The sequence below is a fragment of the Rhinolophus sinicus genome, linkage group LG03, assembly GCF_036562045.2.
Source record: "Rhinolophus sinicus isolate RSC01 linkage group LG03, ASM3656204v1, whole genome shotgun sequence".
Taxonomy (NCBI): domain Eukaryota; kingdom Metazoa; phylum Chordata; class Mammalia; order Chiroptera; family Rhinolophidae; genus Rhinolophus; species Rhinolophus sinicus.
The window spans coordinates 147,435,445-147,457,512 of NC_133753.1; the positions used below are offsets into that span (position 1 = coordinate 147,435,445).

Below are 22,068 nucleotides of genomic sequence, written 5' to 3' on the forward strand. Positions count from 1 at the left end.
TTCAGTGTATAATAGTGGCATTAATAATAGTCATAATACCAGGAGCAAAAGGTGTACGCTCAATTACATGGACAAGATACTTGTCCGTATAATTCATCTTAAAGGAGCTTATAGTCTGTTTTGAAAACATCACACCTAGACATGAAACAGCTGAAGAATAATTTTAAGGTAGTTTATAAACAAGTGAGAGAGTGCAGTGTTTTAAATTGTAAAGGTCAGCTCTCAGGCAATTCAAAGTAAGGGAAGACAGTTACTTAGAGAGAACTTTGGAGAGGGGCGATTCTTTTCTCTCTGAAGATAATGTGAGAAGTAGATTGCTGGAGGGGTGGAAGGAACTTTCTAGGCAGTGAGTAGCTTGAGCCAAATCCCCATGGTGGAAATGAGCGTGGGTAGGAGACTGAGCTGACAGGAGTAGCTTTTTTATTTAGGAGTAGCTCAGGGTGTACTGGAAAAATTATGGTGAAAACCTAAATGGCAAGGACCACTTGAAAACCTTTACACAGGACAAAACCCAGTACAGAGGGAGCTGTTCTCCTTTAAGCTGGGGAGGGGCTGGTCCCAGAACTCTAGCTGACCAAGTCTCCCCCCTTAGCCCCTGGGGTAACCCCCCAGGCACCCCCAGGCAAAGTTAGCCACCCCGCTTCCAGGCCTCTGTAAAAACCAGTTTATGCTCCTCACAATGTAGTCTCAACGACATATTTGTCAACAGATGTATACAATTCTAAAATTTTGAGTTTTTTCCTCTTGTGATATTTATATAAGACATCCAAACCCATTAAACAGAATCTTATTAGTATGAAAACATATATATCATTAATAAAATGTTAGCAAGCTCCAGCAACTGTTATGCCTAAGTACTTTAAGCTTCATTTTCTAGAATATAATTCTCCAGGTACCAAATGGTAAACTGTTTGAGTTAGTTACAAATGGAATTTAACCTGTATTCTTCCCAGCATGAAAGGAAATTCATTTTCTTGGAGAGCTGGTCTTGGAGAATTTTTTCACTAAGCAAAAGATGGCTTTTCTAAAATACTAGGGTTTAAAGAGAACGAACAGCAACCACTGCCTTTCCTTGTTTGCTTGGTCTGCATCAGCGTCATTGATTCTGACAGCAGAGCAATGAGAAGGACTTTCTGCAACCTTCACCCTCTGGGGGAAGGATCAGAATATCATTCTCTCGTCCAGTACTGGAGTGGGCCCTCGATAAGTCAAGAGAGATCCATAAGGGCAGAATTTAATGGTGGCTACTCAGCCTGCTGTTTGCTTTGGCTCCAGAATAGGAAGCAGCAGCATGTGTCTGCAACCTGGGCAGCAGCTTCCCAGAAAAGTGCTGTGATAGTTTCCTAGAACTTCCATAACTGTACCTCAAACTGAGGGGTTTAATCAACAGAAATGTACTGTCTCCTCGTTAGGAAAGCTGGCATTCCGAGTTGAAGGTGTCGGCACGGTTGAGTCCCTGTGGAGTGAGGGGACTCTGATCCCGGCCTCCCCCTAGCTTCTGGTGGTCTGCCGGCAACCTGTGGCGTTCCTTGGCATGGATGTGTGTCACCTGATCGCTGCCTTCATCTTCACGTGGCGTTCTCCCAGTGTGCGTGTCTTTGCCCAAATGTCCCCTTTTCATAAGGATACTCATCATATTGAATTATGGTCCCATCCTACTGCAGTATGACCTCATTTTAACCATTTACATCTGCAATGACCCTGTTTTTCAAATAAGATCACATTCCGAAGTACTAGGGGTGAGGACTTTAACAGATGAATGGGGGGGGGGGCACAATTCCACCCTTCACAAGTGCTCAGCTCAGTTTATGTCCCACTGCACCCTGGCTCCACCAGGGTAGACTGTGGCTGCCCCAAGGCCAGAATCTGACTGAGGTTGTGAAACGCACCCTGGCCACCTGCCCTCACCTCCTCTGAGATTGCAGCGCCCCTGCAACCTGGCTCACAGCCACATGCCCACCAAGCTGTGATAAGGTGACTTCCCTCTGAATTTACATCAATGAACCTCTTTCTAATCCTGCTGTACAGGGGGCAATGGTGGGTGAGGGTGAGTCTTGGCCACCAACTAGAGCCCCCACTCATGGTCTTGTTTCTGTTTGTTAAGTGCCCAGAGCCCACATCGTGTCCTCCTTTGCAGGCTCTGTTTAAAGACAGGCGTGGCACTGGGGTCAGTTGGAGAGGTAAAATGGCATAGCAGATAGTCACTTCTTTCCTTTCTAAGCTGGTTTGGTCAGTTTCTCATTTCTTCATTCTCTTCTTGAAGATATTTATATTTAAACAAAGGTTTTTCTCCCTGACAGCCTGATTTTTCCATCTGTTTGATTCCTGCAGTGAAGTCTTAACCCTATGTTTGTCTGTCTTCTTGCAGCTTGTTGCCATGGGAATGATTACAATATGGCAAATTTCAACACTAACTTTAAAGCACCCGAAAGAGATGGAGAAAATGGGCAGGCTAGAAACATGCTTTCAGCTGAACACATATCTCTGATTATTGGCAAAAGCACAGTAGAAGGAGAGTTCAGAGGAACAAGGATACGTCAGTGTTGAAGTATATATGTCCACGGCTCACTAAGACAGGCCTCCTTTTACCTCAGCACTAGAAAGAAACCCAGGAATCAGCCATAGTAGGATGTGCCCTTGTGACTCACAAATGAAAGAATGCTTTGTGCTGAAGAAATATGGTGTTTCAGCGGCCCCACTGAGAGGCTGACTTGGTTTAGAGGTGCTTGGCTTACTTCCTGGGGTCCCCTTGGCCTACGCAAAGGCATACCTGACATCCCGGCTAGTGGCCTAGGCTGTGGCCTTGGCTCCAAGGTCTCACGGGGGAGATGAGGCACTGACTTGCCCTGCAGTCTGATGGTAGGTTCTGTTGTTCTGATGGTAGTTTCTGTTGTTCCTGAGTAGAGGCAGGGAAAACATCACAAAAAGATAAACAGAGAAAGGCATACATTCTTTATTTTCCATGAGAAAAACTAATACACAATAATTAAACAACCCACCCCCAATTCACATATTGTTTGGAGGACACAGGAGTACAGCATCCTGGTCAGAGCTCTAGACAGCCAAGTATTTGAAGTGAAATTGCCATCATTTGGCTTCATTCTTATCTGGGTCCAAGATGCCTTCGTACCATCAACCTATGACTACATATATGTGTGTGGTTTTTAAAGTAAAAACATCCATTTGTCTTTTGTAACGTATTTTTTCTTGTTATTTTTAGATAAAAATATATACTCTAGAAGAACATGATATTTTATCTGTTTGGGTTGAAAAACATGTGGAAAAACCAGCACACTTGGCTTATCATCTCTTGTCTGACTTTACCAAGCGACCTTTGTGGGACCCCCATTACATGTAAGAATAAATTTAAAATATTTTCTTAATCAATCCTGACATCATGGAAAAGATGACCTCCATATTGCAGTCCATCTCCATTGCCCAACATGTGACATATTGTTTTATTAAAGTATGTTTTTTAAAGCTTGCTGTGCACAGAAAACTGTATCAAATGCTATTGAGAGACACAAACCCCAAATTATTATACTCATTTATCATCTATACTGAGTTGACATGCTTTATCCATATCTATTGTAATCCTACCAATAACTCTTCAAGTTTGATATCATTTCCATTTAACAAGCAATAAAGTGACAGAATCCAAATTGGAACCCAGGGTCTGAATTCTGCACTCTTGTACTTGAATACACAACCTCATTGCTCTCGAGGAAGTGATTATCCAGTTGTTCTTCTCACTTCCCACTCTTGATATTTAATTGGTGGTTTCTCTCTTTCTCTCTATCTCCCCCCACTCGCTCTCTGAAGCTGCACTCCCTGGTGAGAAGCTGAGAGGAAGCTGTGTGAGTACTGAAATGAAAGGCATTCCTTCCTGCTCTGCCTGTCTGATCAGGGCCCACTGCTGTCAGCCTCCATCGCTTATTCCTGTTACTTCCTGTCTCCTGCATCCCTAATTCAATCTTGTCCACTCTCCCTCCTCCCCTGGAATCTGGAGCTGTGCACCTGGCCAACGGCACTGACAGACTGATGGCACTCATGCCACGCCCCCTTCTCCAAGGGCTCCCAGGCTACAGCCCGCAGGGCCTCAGAACGCCTTGCTGGGAGGGAAGGATTGGTGAGATGGGCTTCCTGATGTATCAGGCATTACCGTTCACTTCCTAATCTTGATGAGGTAGAAGTTCATCTTTAAAATGGCTAACCCTCACTATGATTAATGCCATGTAATAGACAATTTAATGCCACTAAAGGGAAGCACCTCTGGGGTCATGTGTTACATTTGCATAGATGCCAGAATGATACATCATGATTAATGCTATCATAATAAAACACTCCGAGACAAGAAGAAACACTTCACAATTTTCTTGCATCAATATTTGTAGATACTCTCTGTAAGTACAAAGTTTTTAGCAAGAAACAATGCCTAAACTTTGGTGTTAATACTTTACAAATGTTTCTCCCACTATTTTCTGTCACCTGAAATTCAAGTCAAATTTAACTTGAATGAAGGCAGGAATGAATGAATTCATTCTAATTCAAGTTACTTTTTTTATGCACCTACTAGTATGATTCAGGTCCTGTGCCAGGTGTTTTCATTTAATCCTCACAATAACCCCGTAGGTATTACTATCTACATTTTACAGATGAGAAAACAAAGTGACTTGCCTAATATAACATTGCTACGTCAGCGGCAATCTGGGATTCAAAGGCAAGTTTGACTCCAAGCTTCGTGCTCTTTCCTATATACCATATTCCTCTACCTCGGAGTCCTTCTGGGACTGTCCGTATAATTCACTAGTCTTTCAAATATTGCTTGATCCTAGAGAAAAATAATCTTGTAGAAAATAGCCAAATGCCCTTCTCTAAGTACTGAGAGCAGTGACCTTAGAATCAGACGGCCACCATTCTCTCCATCACATGCAGAGTTATTCTTTCTGACCAAACAGTTTTCTAATGACAGCCTTCAAGAAATGATGCTGGCTTTGGAAGGATGATTATGTGAGCAGAGGGTGAATGTGCACATCACTAATGAAATCGTGCAAACAAACAAAAGAAGTGAATGCCTTATGCTATCAGGTAGAAAAGTACAACCTTTCTTTCACTGTTCTATTTACATAGGTCTTGTGAAGTCATAGACTGCGTGAGTGAAGATGATCAAATATATTATATCACTTGTCCTAGAGCGAATGGTACCAAACCCAAAGACTTGGTAGTACTTGTATCACGAAGAAGGCCTCCCAAAGATAGGTGAGTATATGAAATTCAAGTGTTAGAGCAATGTTTTATTGTGTAGAGTAGGAAGAAAAAGTTGATATGAACATAAGGAAGTCAATGTAAGCATTTCTGGTCTTGAATGATGTTCATCTGAACGTTTTCTAGATATAACTTTAGTTCTCCATAAATACAAAATGAAACAATCATCTATTACAAGCCAGCCATGTGCAAAACACCATGAAAGATTTCTAAAGCAGTTCTCTTTCCTTTTGCTCTATGTCGATACAAAACTGATATTTAGCAAACCTTTGAAACATTCCACAATCAGTAAAAATGCCGTGAAAGAAAGCCAAATAGAATACCAGGAATTGGCTTAGAATTTACAAAGTGCTAGCAATCCAAAATGGCAGCTGCCAGCTAGGGCTGTCAATCAGTGTCTGTCCATGGCTTTTCTATGGGCATTGGACTTCTTGGAGCACAGTGTTTAGGTTCTAAGGAGAAGGGTCCCAAGAGCCACTGTTCAAAGAGACACAAAGCGGAAGCTTCCAGGACAGTAAAGGTCTACTCCTGGAACTAGCCATCATTTCTAATGTCAAAGCTGGGCTATAGAAATAATCCCACACTCGTGTAAATAGTAATGCACGTGGAAGTTCGGTATAGTATCAATTATGGCAAAAGATATTAGAAATAAACTAAAGCTCCATCTTATAAATTATGGAGTATTGTGCCAGCATTACAAAGGATGAAGTAACTAGAGAGGCATTGATACAGACACACCTCCAAAGATTTACTCTTAGTGAAAATCAAATTATAGACCAATATTTGTAGGATGATTATATTTCTATAAAAATCTATAATGTTCATTTACTTACATAAATGTTACATATTTATAAAAAGGTCTAGAGGGAGACACAACCAAAGGGTAAGTGTGAACATCTCTAGGCTGGGAGTGCACTGTGACCAGGGTAGACTGAAGTAAAACTTCTATATGCTAGTTTGTGGGGTTGCCTATTATTTGAGGGCTCTTTGAAACAACGGTTATTATTTTTTTCATTAAAAAGGGAAAGAGACTGAAATTACAACCCATTAGGAAACAATAAAACCGGTCTGGAGGTTGATGCCAGCTTTGTGGAGTTCTGCAAAGAATGTATCATTCTTGGGCAGAAAACACCTGGGGCTTTAATGACTATTTCCTATGCTTGAATGTAGCCATAGAGAATGTTTTCTAATGCAGACCACTCATCTAGAAGATGTGGGTCTCTCCATAATTTCACTTCTACCTATATAAATTATATTAACTACAGAAATTTATTTTCTAACAACTAGTCTTCATTTTTCATGAGAACTTAGAAAATGTCCTTTTATCTTTCAGTGACACTTACATGGTGGCAGTGAAGTCGGTTATTCTGCCATCATTCCCACCTTCTCCCCAGTACATCAGGAGTGAAATCATATGTGCCGGATTTCTCATCCATGCTACTGACAGCAGTTCATGCACTGTGAGTTTGATGGGACATCTGCAAATTAATTTGCTCCTACAGATAGGAGAAATCTCTTTCTAACAATTTCCTAATAATTGTAATTCTGCAATGTGTGTCCACACCAGGAGAATAAGGTCATCCTTTCAGATTCATTCCAGGTCCCCAGAAGAGTAGGGTTCTAGCCTCCCCTATACCAACAAGATTCATTTCTCTGCTTGAAAAAGCTCCAAGTCAATAAGAAATTAAAATAATGTATTTTCTTTTTGAAACAGGTATCTTATTTTAACCAGATTTCTGCTAGCATCTTGCCTTACTTTGCTGGAAATCTTGGTGGCTGGTCAAAATCCATTGAAGAGACAGCAGCCTCCTGTATACAATTCATAGAGAATGCTACTGATGATGGGTTGATAAGCATATTTTAAATGGTAAACTTTCAATGATCTGTAATTTGATTATCCACTTTTAATTCCAAGCACCCTTAGCCCTGACACTTGGCAAGCTTTTGGGCCACAAAAGAATTTACTGTTGGCCTAAGCAAAATACAGTTAGAAAGAGGTTAAAAAACAAAGTACATCTCAGGTCAAACACCATTGATTTGGATTAGCATTAAAGGAGCTTTAAAACTGTTTTAGGGCATCTGTGGCTTTGCTCCCTTCCAGGAGCACAGGCAAAATAAAACTGCCCAGATGCAATATTGTGTGTTCTATAAAATGGTACAAATTTGGTTAAAATTATCCCGAATATTTTTAGGCTACAGAGGTGAAGCATGCTCTGTTTGAAATTTTATAAAATTTTATAAATCAAAAGTGATAAGTTGGCTAATTGATTGATAGTGTGGGATTGTTCCTTGTACAGCAGGTATCAGTACGTCAGAAGCATCTGACAAGATGTATTACATGTTTTAGAGCTTTAAATTAGGAAGACATTAAAACATAATAGAATCCAATCAATTTTAGTAATAGGAACTACTTTACTAGTGTCATTTAACATATATTCAAGGTGGATGACCAATTTAGTATCTATTGCTACATACACACGAAAAGTACCTGCAAAATGTGATATTGCAGAGAAAGAGAATATTAACTGGGCTCTTCTTTCATAACCATTACATCGGCACTTTATTCCCTAGACTTTGACATTCATTATTCTACTCCGTGATTTGTCTTAACTCATAAGGCAAACCAGCATATGTCAAGTTAGCCTCCTCTGCAGGATAACTTTTAAAAGTTGAAGGACTTCTCCATTAGTTTAGAGCACTTAAGAGTAGATACATCCTGTTGTTAGTTTGTCAAATCTCTACCTCTGCTCAGCAAATCTTATAGCTCTGTTAAAAATGCAATCAGTTCCTAAGCCCTTCTAATTAACTCCACCACTACAACCCTAACACAAAACACCGTCTTCTCTCATCTGGATCATAACCTTTCCATTTGTTATCGCTTCTCCCTTCACTCTGCTCTCAACCCAGCAGTCAGATGATAGATTTCTTTTCAAAACCCATGAACAATTTTGCATATCACAGAGTAAAAGCTAACACCTTATAATGGTTTATAAGGCTCCATGTGGTATATTAGATTATTTTTCTGAAATACTCACTCCGTCACCACCATCCCCAACCCCATGAATGGAGTGCACTATTCTACTTACTGCCTCTGAGCTTGACCATGTAACTCATCAATAAACTGTTAGCAGACATGATGCAACCAAAGGCTTGAAGTGTTTTGCAAATGGACTTGCCCTCTTACATCTCTGCCACTGTCATGAGAAAAAACATGTCAGGGCTAGCCTGCTCGTCCCAGGAAAAGGAGGAAGACAGCTGCTTCATCTGAGCCTAGTTTAGATCAGCCAACCCCACACCAAACCTCATGTAGATGTGAGCAAGCCCAGCTGAGATTAGCAGAGCTGTCCAGGTAAGCTCAGCCTAGCTCTGACTACAGGCATGAGCTAACTAAATGCTTATTATTGTATTCTTCTGAGATTTGTGGTTGGTATGCAGCAGAAACTCACTGGCAGAACCTGTAAACTGTGACCCATTAACTATCTGATCTTCCTTTAGTTTATCCCTCACTCTTTTCCAGTCATATTGGCCCCTTTGCCTTTTTCAACTACCCAGGCATGCTCCTTTCTCAGTGTAATTGCATTTATCTATTACCTCAAGTCAAGATACCCAAGATTTACCCCCTCTATACCTCCCTGGATACCTATAAAATGGAGTATTATGGATGAACCTTGAAAACATTAAGTAAAGGAAGCTAGTTACAAAAGACTACATCTTTTTGCCCCTCAAAGATGGCAAGCCTGTTCCCTTTCTAGGAGCTTTGACTAACCATTCCCTCACCCTAAATGTTCTTCCCCGTTATCTTCTCAACTGGTTCCTTCTTGTCATTCAGATTTCATCAGAAAAATCTCCCCAGGCCTTCCCTTGATTATCCAATCTAAAGTAGAATACAGTCACTTGCATCATCTCTGTTAATTGCCTTTACATTTGTTCATTTAGTTCGTTCACTCCACAAAAGTGAGTGTTCCTTAGGTGCTGAGTACTTCTCGGATATAGTAATGAGCGAGAGTCAAAATTACTGCCCTCATGTAACCTATCATCTGGTGGAAAGGGACAAATAGTGTTAGGCAGGGAAATAAACTATGAAGAAAATTTAGAGTAAGAGAATGACTAGGTACTGGGATGAGGAAGGATCTATTTCGTATAAGGTTGGTTAGGCAAAGACTATTGAGCAGACTACTGTGTTTCCCCAAAAATAAGACCAGGTCTTATACCATATTTCTCCAAAAATAAGACCGGGTCTTATAATTTTTGCTACAAAAGACGCATTAGGGTGTATTTGCAGAGAATGTCATATTTTTTCATGTACAACAATCTATTTATTGAAATACAGTCATGTCATCTTCTTCTGGAACATCGTCATAACGTACTAAATCTTAACTGGGGCTTATTTTTAGGGTAGACTTTATTTTCGGGGAAACACAGTAAAAAGCGAGGCCTATAGGAAATAAGGGAGGTTTGACCATGGAGTTGGGAGGGGGAATGTCAAGAAAAGAGCAACTTAAAATTCAAGCCTATGGGCTTGAAATGTAATTGGGGGGGGGGGGGGAATGAAGACAAGAAGAGAAAATTAGTCTTTTTTTTTTTTCCAGGGGGAAGTGGTGAGATTGTTTAAAGCCATGTTGAGTTTGAAGTGTAACATCCAAGTAGGAATATCTAGCAGGCAGGTGAGAAGATGGGACTGAAACTAGGGATATTAGGGCTAGATATAGATTTAGGAGTCAGCCAAAAAAAGTGAAAGATAAGCTTGTGAGAAGAGATGACATTTTCAGAGGACTGAAGGAAGAAGAGTGCTAACAACTACCATTATTTTCCCCGAAAATGAGACCTAGCCGGACAATCAGCTCTAATGCGTCTTTTGGAGCAAAAATTAACATAAGACCTGGTATTATATTATTTATATATTATATTTATTATGAGACCCAGTTTTATATTATAGTAAAATAAGACTGAGTATCATATTAACTTTTGCTCCAAAAGATGCATTTTGGCTGACTGTCTGGCTAGGTCTTATTTTCGGGGAAACACAGTAAGTCTTAGGAGATTCAACAAAATATTTTTTAAATGTAATAAAATATCCCTTTCTGGTAATATTTTCCGGATATTCTGATATTTCTGATATGTATTTTATTGTCCATTCTTCAGCCCCATGAGAATGCATGTGGCTTTGCTTGCTTTATTTAGTGCCACAATTCCATGTGCCTAAGAACAGTAGCAGGAACATAGTAGGTGCTTGGGAAATAGAAAATGAATAAATTAATTAAAAGTATGCTTTTCTCTAAAGGCATTTTTAGCTAAGAAAAGAAACAATATCAGTAATTCCTTTTAAGAAACAGAATCTCTGCTTCTGTCAGAAATTCTGTCAAATTCTGTCAGAATTTCTGTCTCCAGTGAATTCCTTTGACAGAATGTCCATACACTTTCTTAATGTTATATTTGGTACTTGAAATTTATTTCTAATGATTTCACTAATTCATAGATCGTTAAAATGTAAACAAAGTAACGCAAGGAAGACAAAATGAACACTAACATCTCTGTTTTGGAGACTATATAAAAAATATTAGACTTAACTTGCAGCTGACAGGTTTTCGATTCTCCAGAGCCTTTTGTCCCTGATAGGACAAGTGAAATAAATCTGGGGGTGTTTGAACTAAATGACAAAGGCAGCATTGCTGTCCTTTTCCAGCTGCACGACTTGTACAATTCCTGTTCAAGCGCACCCATTTCCTGAAGCTCTGGGAGGCTGAGCCATACTGTCATGTTTTCCTCTCTTACTGAAAATAACAGAACAGCTTCTATTAAGACTGGAACTGTTGAGTTGTGCAGACATTAAAACAGAGAAAAATGTTCCTTTTCTTATTTGGTAAATATTTTGCTTTTGAAGCATCAGTAACTAATCACAGCTGTTTCCTTTAGTTACAAATGTATCCAATCAGGTAACTTTCCAAAAACACAATCCACCAGTCACTCCATTATACAGTATAATGGAAGCCTCAAGCCTTGTGAAATGTATGTATTAAGTATGCATGTATTCATCAAATCAAAGAAGCTAACGGGTCTCTGATTAGTGTTCTAACTCTATTATGGCGGTACTTGCCTCTCACTTTGATTCATCTAAAACCTGTGAACAAAATGCTGTTATGTTTGATATACAGTCTGTTATGTACCATCTTTCTGGTTAAATACCTCAAACTGAATGTTGGCTAGAATTTCTTTCTTGAAAATCAAGGGCAAAGAAAGAACTGCTGTTACGTAGAGGTACTCTTCAATTTTAACCTCAACAATAGGTAGTTCTTTATGTCAAACTAAAACAAAAACTAACCAAATTAACCTCATTTAGGATTAATAAAAGATCACGATTCCAAAGGGATTGTTACATGGGCATTAATGCACAATGGCTAGTTCAGTACAGAATTAGGTATTCAGAAAAATAGTAGTAAATGAGTTTTTATTAAATATTTTAAAAATACAGCATTTTGTGGCAACTTATAAATTTCTACTATAATAACAAATTGATATTTTGAATGTAGAGAACAATATAATCAAAAATTCATTTCCAAATGCAAAGCAGTTACCTTTTGTTTAAGGGTGGTTCAGATTGATGCATAATTTTGATTTTAAGAAAAAGATGATCGCTATAATTAGGTATGTAACCACTTAGTTACATCTAAGTTTTATCTGTTAAACACATATTCTCTTAAAGAATCCAATTTAAACATCTTATGCCTTTCTTCAGTGATTTTTCTCCAAGCAGTGGGAGAAGTACTGCTTGATGGACAGAAGTCAGGAAACTGCCAACACCAAATCATACTGGTATCTACAATACAGGCTTCTCCAGGGGAGCCCAACTCCAACTTGTGAAGAAGGCCCAGTTGAGAATGTAACAGTGAGGTGGGAACTTAATGATAGCACTAATCATTATCAAAAATTAACAACTTTAGGTATCTTTGTTTTGGGTTTCTGTGGTTTAGGCACATCCAAAATTTCTTCATAGTCTGCACTCATTCCCTTTGCCCAGCGACCAACTGTAACCATTCGATCTATAAAGGAACAGAAAAGTCAGAATGTAAGAAAAACAGTAATCACATACATCCACCTAGATTGGTATTGGTTTAGCAAAGGAACTAGTTTTGACATGAATAATCACAAGGAAGGAATACTCCATCACTAAAGGAAAGCGAGCAATTCTGTAATTGATTATAACCCTTGATTTCAGAGAGTACCACAGGCAATTTCTCATCCCAATTAGGGAAATGCAGCAACTACTTTCCATGCACAAATTGATGAGAAAGCACTTTCATTCTTTCCCAGAGTTCATTATTATAGTCAGAGAATTCCAAGAGTCTGTAAACAGCAACACTTTGAAGCATCAGTTTTAAATGCACAAGATTCCACCTGTGAAATTATACAACATCTGCTTGTCAGTCCTGTCATTTGGGAAGTGGCACTCCTCCCAGGAGGGAAAATTCAAATTCCACTTCATCATTTCAGTCTTACTGACTACGATGTAATAAAGACAAGAACTCTTGGTTTTCAAATTGAAATGTTAGGGTTAGGAAGTAAGATAGGCAGACTTATTTGTGTAATACTGTGATTATTTGAAATGAAAAGAAATGTGCTTTTTCCCTATGTAGCACTACTAGGGTATCCTACCGTCTTTCTTTCACACAGGATTATCATCATTCTAATCTAGTAAAATAATGTAATGATGGTCTCCACCTCCCCCTCCATCCCAGATCTGCCATAATAGGAATAGTAAAGATTTATTAAGTTTTTAATGACCAAAGTTAGAATTTCATTAGGAAGAAAATATAACTGGCCAGATGCTGTGTGGATAACATAATTTTAATATTTTTGGCAGTTTTTGCAACCAACTCTTAATCCTTCAGGCCCACACAAAACAAAACATATACAATGATACTTAATTATAAGAATATTGAATGTTATTTTCATATTTCTTTTCTCTTAGGGAATCCATACTTTAAATAACAAAATTGGCTCTATTATTAAATTAGTTAGCAAATATAAATGTTTATGAATAAGATGCTTTATGAAACCCTCTAGTGCTGACTGGTCACCTTTTTTTCCACCTGAGAATAGCAGCTAATGCTCAGTTGGTGCTGTCTACTGACAGCAAAATGATTAAGTCATCACTGCAGCAGGAAGCCAGGTTGCCTTAAAAGCAGTAGTCCTTCAATGAGTTATTAATAACAAAATGCAGCAAAACCACAGAGGAATACTAATCTCACCCCTTCTAAATGGGAGCCCAGAGATCTCACCTGAATTCTGACTCTGAGGGCAATCTTTCTTAAAGTGATCCACAGAGCCACAAAGTCTGCAGCAACCACCTACAAAAAAACAAAGTCATTGAAAACCTCCCATACTTACCGTACGTAGGGCTTTTAATGTCTTCAAGCACTTTCATATCTTATGTGGTCCTTACAACCTTGTTAGCTGTAAAGGTAGCTGGAGCCAGGAACATAGGTAGGCGCCACCACTCCTACTAAAAAGGTCCGTTCTCCATTCCTCTTGACCTCACTGAGCACTCAACTGTGCTACCCACCATTTCTTGCACCTGGCCTTCAGGGAGACGTGGGAAAGAGAAGGGAGATACGATGGAAGCCATTTGTCCTCTGGAGTGTCCAAGAGCCACTGCACAGAAGCCGGATCTTCACCATGGTTAGATGGGCAAGGGTTTGTGAACTCTTGAACCTGGGAGCAAAATTTGTGTGCTGATGCATTTGTTGAGGAAGATGTCCATAGTTTTTATTAGATTCTCTAATGATTAATGACTCCCCAACAGGTTAGAAACAACTACTCTGGTGTATAGGTCAGATGGAGGTGAGCAATTATGAAAGGAATGAAAATTAACTTTTGTTTTAGAGCCTTCTATCTGCCAGGCAACCTAAACCTAATTAAAATGCCCATCTGCCTACTTTAAGCAACACTGCAGGACTGAGAATTTACAACACACATAGCTTCTAAAATGAGTCTTTTGCATAATGGTCAAACATTATCATGCTCATGCTCATAATGTTAAGTGACTGACTCAGAAACATGACCCTATAGGACATAAACCTGGGTGAACTCTCACTTCTATTTGATCTACTCCCCTTGTTGTGTTGTTGTTTTTTCTATTTCTAGTCATTTTGGTTGACCATCCAAAGCCATCTTTGCTCATTAGTCATGTTATATATATGCCTGTTTCTTAAGTTCAAAACTGAAAGGCATTTTTGAGCATTTTCTAGGCCCAGGCCTTTTTGCTGTTTGTAGAGCCATAGTGAAATAATATATTTTAATCCTCATAACTCTTCAAGGTACATACCATAGTTCATCAAATCTAAGACACGATCGATTATAAGATGTATCATTCTTTTACATACTTCTCAGAAAAAAATGAAAATTACCAGCCAATTATGTGTGACACACTAATGGTAAAATACATCCTGAGTTTGGAGATACTAAAATGTGAAAAAATGTGCATCTCAGAATCAATCAAATACGTCCAGTTCTTTAATCGCTGTTTTATAGGTGAAAAAAACTGAGATGAGAGAAGTTAAATAACATGCAAAGTCCCACAGCTAGTAAGTGGCGGTGCTGGGGCTACAACTGGTCTGATTAACTACAAAAGCTCTGCCTTTTCACTGGACTTCTCCACTGGAAACCAGGGCATCTCACAAGAGGTGTCTAGAACCTGACGGTAAAAGCCATCACATTAACAAATGACTCACATTAACAGATGACAATCTCCTTAAAGCTTTAGACATCACAGACTTTACTGTGGGGACCTTAAGACATTGGCTGAGGCTAAAGATAAGAAAATTACATGATCTCATGCCAAATAACTAAGAAAAACATTCAGAAACAAAAATTACTACAAATATGAATAGTACGTACCAGCCCTTCTACACAAAATCCTTCTACACAAAATGGTATGCTAGGTAGAGATTAAATTTATAACACTATTTTTTAAATATACATTTAAAATCTTATACTAGTTTGAGATACAATCCCTTTGCTTCTGTTATGTTTAAAAGTAAGTATTTATAACATAGTCTCATAAATAATGCTGGAGTAAGCACAAAGAGTTCGAAATATACAGCTTAGTTTTTTCTGATTTATTAATATATCAAGTCATATTATACAAAAGTCCAGTACATAGAGTAGCACTAGATAAAAATAATGAAATTCTCAAGGTTTTGCTATTTATTCAAAAACGTATTCAAGAACTGATAGAGGATAAATTAAATCACAACTCTGCATGATGATTCACCGTTTCTGACATATAAGGGTAACAGGACTCACCATCAGCATAGAGTCCTTTGGGATTATCAGGACAAGATCTGGACAGGTGTCCCATTTCTCCACAAACAAAACATTTTGCAAAAGGAAATTCACCTGTAAGAGTCAAACAGTTCCCGTTACGTTGGTTATGTATATTATGTTATATAATTCATATTATTTTAAAATACTCTGAGAAGACATAATTGTTTTTACATAATTTAAAATTTAATCTCATATGATTTCAAAAAGTGGCACACTCATAAAAAACCTTGTCAACAAAAAATCCCAGTTGACTACTTATTGGCCACTTTCCCCATTAACTAAATGAAAAACCGATAGGAAAATAACATACCAAGAGCTGGGTCTACTTTGGCCTTACACTTGGTTATTTCGTGTTCTGTGGATCCACACCGATAACATATTCCAGTGCCCATATCTTGATTCTCAAGGGCAGCCGGGCAATCTGCAATCCCATGGCCAGGTTTTCTACAATGGAAACATACCTAGGAAAACAAAATGTGAGTTTCCACACTGCAAAACTACACTGGCTTTATCAAGTCGTGTTATCAAAAATATCTTCGAAACATTTCCCATTTTAAGGTCATCTAGCTCTTTTTTTTGAAATCTCAGTATTTTATCTGTAGAAAAGTGTTTTACACAATACTAAACACTAAGAAATGTCATATCCATCAGGGTCTCAGCGTTTTTAAAAATCCTTAATCCATAGATCTCAGACAGTTACAAATGCCTTTGTAGGAGATAAATAACCAAATAGGAACTATACATTTCATTAATTGGGATGTCAGCACTAGAAAAACTGAGCTTTCTGGAGTAGACAATGGCCATAAAAATTGTCACTCAAAATTAATACTCACACTTTTAAAGATCATATAATTGAATGAATCTGGGTCAAATTATTCCATTTAAATTATGATTCAAATCATAAAATATATTTCATACCAAAAAGTGTACCTCAGTTTTCATCTTTAATACATACGTGTATTCTTTAATATTCAAAAATATACATTTCAGTTTTAGAAGCTTACACAATTTATTTTAAAGGAATAATTCTAAGATTAATTATTTGGCTCCAACATAACACTGAACAATGGTTTGGTTGCTTTACATACTATCTAGCAATTTGGAGCATGTTTTTTGCTGCTGTGAATGAGATCATCAGAAATAATCATAGATAGTAGATATTTAAAGTAGAAAAGCGTATATACAATTCTTGGATAACAAATAGTTCATCTTTCATCTTTTTTTTTTTCCAAAATAAGGTTTTTTAAAAAGCAAATTCAACAGGCAAAATAAAACATAACATTTTGCAACTATGTTTTTACTTCCTTTTTTTCCTGTTAAATAACACTGGGAAAGAATGAATTCCTTTATTCTTCAATAACTTTTACATTTAGAATGAAATGTAAAAGTTATTGGTCCTGGTCCAAAGAAAATGCATTTATGCTACAACTAGAGGATGACCAACATAAGAAGTGTCGGATTCTTGGTGAAGTCAAGATGGTCTGTAATAACCTGACAGTTCACAGATTAGGTTTTTACCTCAACTTCACCAAATACCTCCTTCTGGAATGATCCTTAAATTTAATGTAGATGGGAATGTAGAAAGCAGACTGATAAATCTCTGTATCTTAATTTCTTAGTAATTAAGAACTGATACTTAGTATGAGGTATTAAAAAAAGTACAAGAAAATGAGTTAAAAGGTAGGTCACAAGCCATACTATTTAACGTATATGCTTTAATGTAAAGCATTCCTTATTTTTTTAAAAAAACTGTCTTTCCCCCTTAATTATAAACATAAAACTTCTCTTAAAAGGTCACAATATTAACTTTTTAAAATAACATGCAAGTCATCTTACTGCGTATGTCAATGAAATTGTCTTTCAGTTAAATTAACTTGATTTGAAAATATTTTAAAATTGTGCATTTTAAACAAAACTATCTTGATCCAAATAGAAATGATTATCTTTTCTATTCCAATTTATCCATAAGGAATGTTTCATCAATATTATCTCTAAATAATTATCTTTACATATGACACTGCATAGAACTAATCCTGCAAATAGAAGCAACATTTATGGCAGTTATAAAATTTCAAGCCTGCATTGGTACAAACAGTGCTGTACATTTAGTAATTCTCATAAAAAATGAAAAGTGTAAAATGGTAACAAATTGTGATTCTTATGTAGTATCCTGCTAGACTTGGGAAATTCACTTAGAGAAGGGAAAAAAATTATACTAAGCATTACCTGTGCTTTGAAATCTAGGGCTAGGCACCACAGAAATAAACCTGCAGCTCCCATGGTTCTGCAGCATGTAATATGGGGACGGGAGCAATGACTAGAAAGTCTCAAGGAGTTTAACCTCTATTACTCTGCTCTGCTACTAACTAGTGTGATTCTTATTAGATCTCCTTCCTGTGTCTCAGTTTTTCATGGATAAGCAAAAGAACATCCTTTCCAATGAATGGGAACCACACATATTTAACCTGTTGTACTTAACCTTCCTCCTTATTTTGATCATTTTTTAAAATGGCTGCTTGAAAAAGGGTTATTGAAAGGCAGACGTGAGAACAAGGTTTTGAAGCCAGACTCTGGATTTGAAAAAATAAATTTCTTTTCGGCTGGACTGCAGTAAGCAGCCCATTTAGGTTCACATTTATTTAATAAAACATATATAGTGTCAGCTACTAGTTTAAGTAATCAAATATTAACACCTTTACCTGGATTTGAATTTCACCTCTGCTCCTAGCTACGTGGTTTTCGGCAAGATACTTAACCTGTCTGCATATCAGTGTTTTCTACCCATAATATAGGAATAATGCCACCATGTTTATAGTGTTGTTGTGATAACTGATTAGTACATTAAATGCCTAGCATATAGGAGGTGCTAAAACAAGTCCTAATGTTATTACTAGCCCTCAAAAAGATGCTTTATAAATTAAGTATGGAACAGCAATCAGACTGCTAAAATATATAGATGTACGAGTATATGATTAATAGTTTCTAGCCATATAAAGTAATATTTTGTTAGAAGTGATAATCTTACCATTGCATTTTTCTTTGCTGCTTGTCTTTTTAATCGTCTTCCTTCCCTACGACTATCTTTCTTTAAAGCAACTGCAATTTCTTCCCTTACTTCCTGACTGTCTGTTGCTATTATCTCCCCATTGTGAACCATCTGTGAGTTTTGTCGTAGGTATTCCATGAATCCATTCACATCTTCATTTAAGTACTCCTTTTTCTTTTTGTTCTTTTTGTGTTTTGCTTGGGGTGCATCATTTTTAAGGGACAGCCTATTGGCTACAAGTCGTTTATTCTTTGGTAGGTTTTGGCTTTTTCCCTCGAAGGACCCTTTCTTCATATCCTCCCATGACGTTGCAGGCAAGGGTCTTTTGTTATGTGTGGTAGTAACTCGTGCCCACCTGGTCATTGTTTCATCAGAGATACCATATCAATCTTTAAGACAAACATGGCAGTTAGTCATCTTTTAAAAGAAAAAAAAAGATACATATTGTATCACTATATCACATACGCCCATATGTTCAAGTTTTAATTGTTAAAACATTTTTACTTCTTTTATATAACCTATATGTTTAATTCTAAAATATGCTGCATAGGTATGATTGTAGGTAAATCTAGCCCTTACCAGAGAAGCTACCACTCCACACCAATAAAAAACAAAGCACGCACACATACTTGCTTAAAACTAGAAAATAATTAAGAAACCAATTATTTCACAAAATTTAAATCACATAGTGATACAGTGAATGAAGTTATCCTTCCCAAACTCGGTGGTTTTCCTAGCTGTTTATTTTTCTATCTCTAAGTCCCAGACCTACTTTCTCCCAATCTTCTTGCTTAGTCTGTCCTTTCAATGCAAACAATTTGCATGCATAGCAAACTGTATACAGAAATCCTGTCCTTTGACGGTGAAGTTTGTCATTACAACTCTTTCTGGCAGACTAATAAGTAAAACATATAAAAGTGTTTACAGTCATGTGATGATACTCGGCTTTCCTCTCTTACTAATCAGAGGATAAGCTACTTTCCAGCCCAAGTGATTTCAAATCATCTTCAATCAAGCCGCATCCCTTGCAAGGCAGGATCCCGTGCACCAACCAGTGTCAAAACCTCAGATCGGAAACATCCCTTCCACGGAAGCTGAGGGGCGGAGCCAATGAATAAGTGTGAGACGGTGCACACTTATCACTACAGATCCTGCGACTGTCCCAGTGGGGACTGGAGCTGTTGAAGAGGAAGTGGGTTATCCCTCCCCTGAGCACGTGGGAAGTGGGAAGCTCTGGCTATCAAGCCGGGACCCGCCACGTCCACCCGCGCCGCCGGTCTAACTGGTACTGAACGCGGGGGCCCGAGTGGCCAGCGCCCTACGGCTGAGGCCGGTACCTGCGCCGGCGTCCCCGGCCGGCCGCGTAGCCCGGCACTCCAGCCCCACCTGGCGCTGGTGGCTCTTGGGAACCTAGCAGCCAGTTCCTTTGCCCTCCCGCCAGGTTCCAGGAAGCAAAGGAGGGCACTCTACTGCATCTGGGGTCCCCGGGGCCCCATCCCGCACCGCGCATAGCTTCTTACCACGCATGAATCCTCCAGAGCAGCCGAGTTAACGTGCCAGAGAAGCCCGACCCCCCTGCGGCGGCGCTGGCTCTCGGGACCGGAAACACGTTGTCCTTAAGGGCGCGTCATTTCCGGCGGTCCAAACCTGGGCAGGCGCGAAGTGCCGCTACCTGCTGTAAATGTTTGTAGAGCGTCTAGGGTGAAGGGCGCTGCGCTGGACGCCAGGGACACAAAGCCGAAGAAAGCTTCCTCCGTGCTGTCTGGAACTCACAGTGTAGTGGCCGAGAGGGATGGGAGGGTCAGTGGGGTGGTAGACACCGGAAAGGCTTCCTTGAGAAGGTGACCTTTGAACTGGACATCGCAAAACAAATAGCTGGTGAAATTGGCAGCGGGAGGAAATAAGGGCTTTCCAGGCAGATGTGTGGTCAAAGTGTTAGCGCAGTGGGAGTGGATCTAAAAAAAGACTTTGAGAACCTGTTGGGTGGAGGGCGGTGTCTCATGGCCCTGCCCAATGCTAGTTAAGCATTTAATTGAAGTATTACACTTTGTAACCAAAGAAGTTATCCTCTTAAGAGGAAAACCCTGCTCTCCGAAACAATTTTATCTCAACAACGCTTCCCAAACGGATACCACCACCAGTTGGGGGAAATGGCATCAGCATCCACTCAGGTCACCATGACTGCTACTCCCATTGCCATCATCATGCTGGATCCATTTTACCACTTAACTGTCTGTATGCTTCTTTGTGTTTACTGCTACCTCCCTTGAGCTAGGTTTCATCGTGTCTTATCTGGATTGCTAGCAGCTGGTCTGGGCATTCGTTCTTGCTCCACTCCAAATCCATTTCTCATGACTTAGTCAAGTGAACTTTTGAAAACAAATCAGATAGTTGCTCTTCTGCTTTAATACCATCCATAGTTTCCCACTGTTTTTAGGATGAAGTTCAAACTCCATAACATGGTATTAAGTCCCTGCTAACTTCACTAGCCTCACCCTGCAGAATCTCCCCCTCTTCTTTGAGCTCCATGCATAGGAACCTTCCTTCAGTTGCCACATGTACCTTGCCATCTGCAGGTCTGTATACGCTGTTCTCTTTGTATGGTACTCCTCCTTTTCTTTCAATTTCTCACCTTTCAAGGCTTTTAACGTCTTATTCTCTAGTAAGCCATCCAATGCCTCTCCCCCCGCCCCAGTCTAGGTCAGTCTCCCATTGTACATTCATGGCAGTCTATACTTCCTTACAGCAGTTTTTGAGTTTGTAATGACAAGGAATTGTGTAATAAGTTGATTATCCCCATTGGCTGGTATATAGTTAGTTGGTACTCAGTTCAGTTTTGTTAACTAAATAAAGAATAGGTACTTTGCAATGTTTGTTAAAGCAAACTAGAAAGTGACCTGAGTTTCTTTCAGAGGAAAGATTAAAGTCAATACTGTAGAAATACTAGGATTTGCAATGGTATATATCACGAATATTCTAGGTCTTATGGTGGGGAAATTTTTAAAAAGACAAGTCCTCCAGCTCTTGAAGAGGGGGGTCTTTCTAAACGATAGAGCTACTCATACCATAATGTTCTTAACCAGCTGGCTTCAGGTTCTCAGCACTAACCTAGTGATATTTCATAAAGGGATTTTCTTCTCAGAAGTCAGGTAGTTGCACATATTGTACCACTAGAGGGTGCATTCAACTAAAACTTGTCCTTTTAGTATTGAGCTAAATTTCAAACTGTAGAAGGTTTATTCCTGGAAGTGAAGGAACATGATCTCAAGTTGTTTTTGTGGAAGTATATCAAATAAAGATTAGTAATTTACTAAAAATGTCATAGAAATTCTTTGAGATTCAGAAGAATTTATTACTATTACTACTGTTTGCTGAATGCTGTACAATTATTACCTAATGAATCCACCCAATATCCTGAGAAGTAGGTACTATTA

General features: G+C 38.7%; 2 protein-coding genes across 11 annotated transcripts in view; one reads left to right on the forward strand and one right to left on the reverse strand.

Moving 5' to 3' along the window:
* ACOT12 (acyl-CoA thioesterase 12) overlaps nt 1-22,068 on the forward strand; it is a 66,476-nt gene that overhangs the window by 28,861 nt on the left and 15,547 nt on the right. For 2 of the 6 annotated variants that reach the window (XM_019715072.2, XM_019715069.2), the window contains 4 exons: nt 3,221-3,354; nt 5,131-5,259; nt 6,599-6,725; nt 6,980-9,798. In XM_019715072.2, coding sequence (XP_019570631.2) covers nt 3,221-3,354; nt 5,131-5,259; nt 6,599-6,725; nt 6,980-7,129 — 540 coding nt within the window. In that variant the 3' untranslated portion in view covers nt 7,130-9,798. Of the gene's footprint in view, nt 1-3,220; nt 3,355-5,130; nt 5,260-6,598; nt 6,726-6,979; nt 9,799-12,573; nt 12,908-19,600; nt 19,772-22,068 lie in introns of those variants that run through there. The other 4 variants (XR_012495064.1, XM_074328770.1, XM_074328771.1 and 1 more) reach the window with 4 other exon arrangements.
* Nucleotides 11,694-20,382, reverse strand: ZCCHC9 (zinc finger CCHC-type containing 9). Of its 5 annotated transcripts, none has more exons than XR_002136117.2 (6): nt 20,155-20,382; nt 18,614-19,023; nt 15,899-16,049; nt 15,568-15,660; nt 13,651-13,974; nt 11,694-12,302 (listed from the first exon to the last, which is right to left on the reverse strand). XR_002136117.2 is itself a non-coding variant. In XM_019715074.2 (6 exons), exons 2-6 carry the CDS (start codon nt 18,995-18,997, stop codon nt 12,184-12,186), a joined length of 816 nt encoding a protein of 271 aa, XP_019570633.2. In that variant the 5' UTR covers nt 18,998-19,023; nt 20,155-20,379; the 3' UTR covers nt 11,694-12,183. The 5 variants fall into 5 exon arrangements, 3 of the variants coding, with proteins under 3 accessions (XP_019570633.2, XP_074184874.1, XP_019570634.2); XM_019715074.2 differs by lacking the exon at nt 13,651-13,974 and adding an exon at nt 13,542-13,610 and having other exon boundaries at nt 20,155-20,379; XM_074328773.1 differs by lacking the exon at nt 13,651-13,974 and adding an exon at nt 13,542-13,610 and having other exon boundaries at nt 19,972-20,161.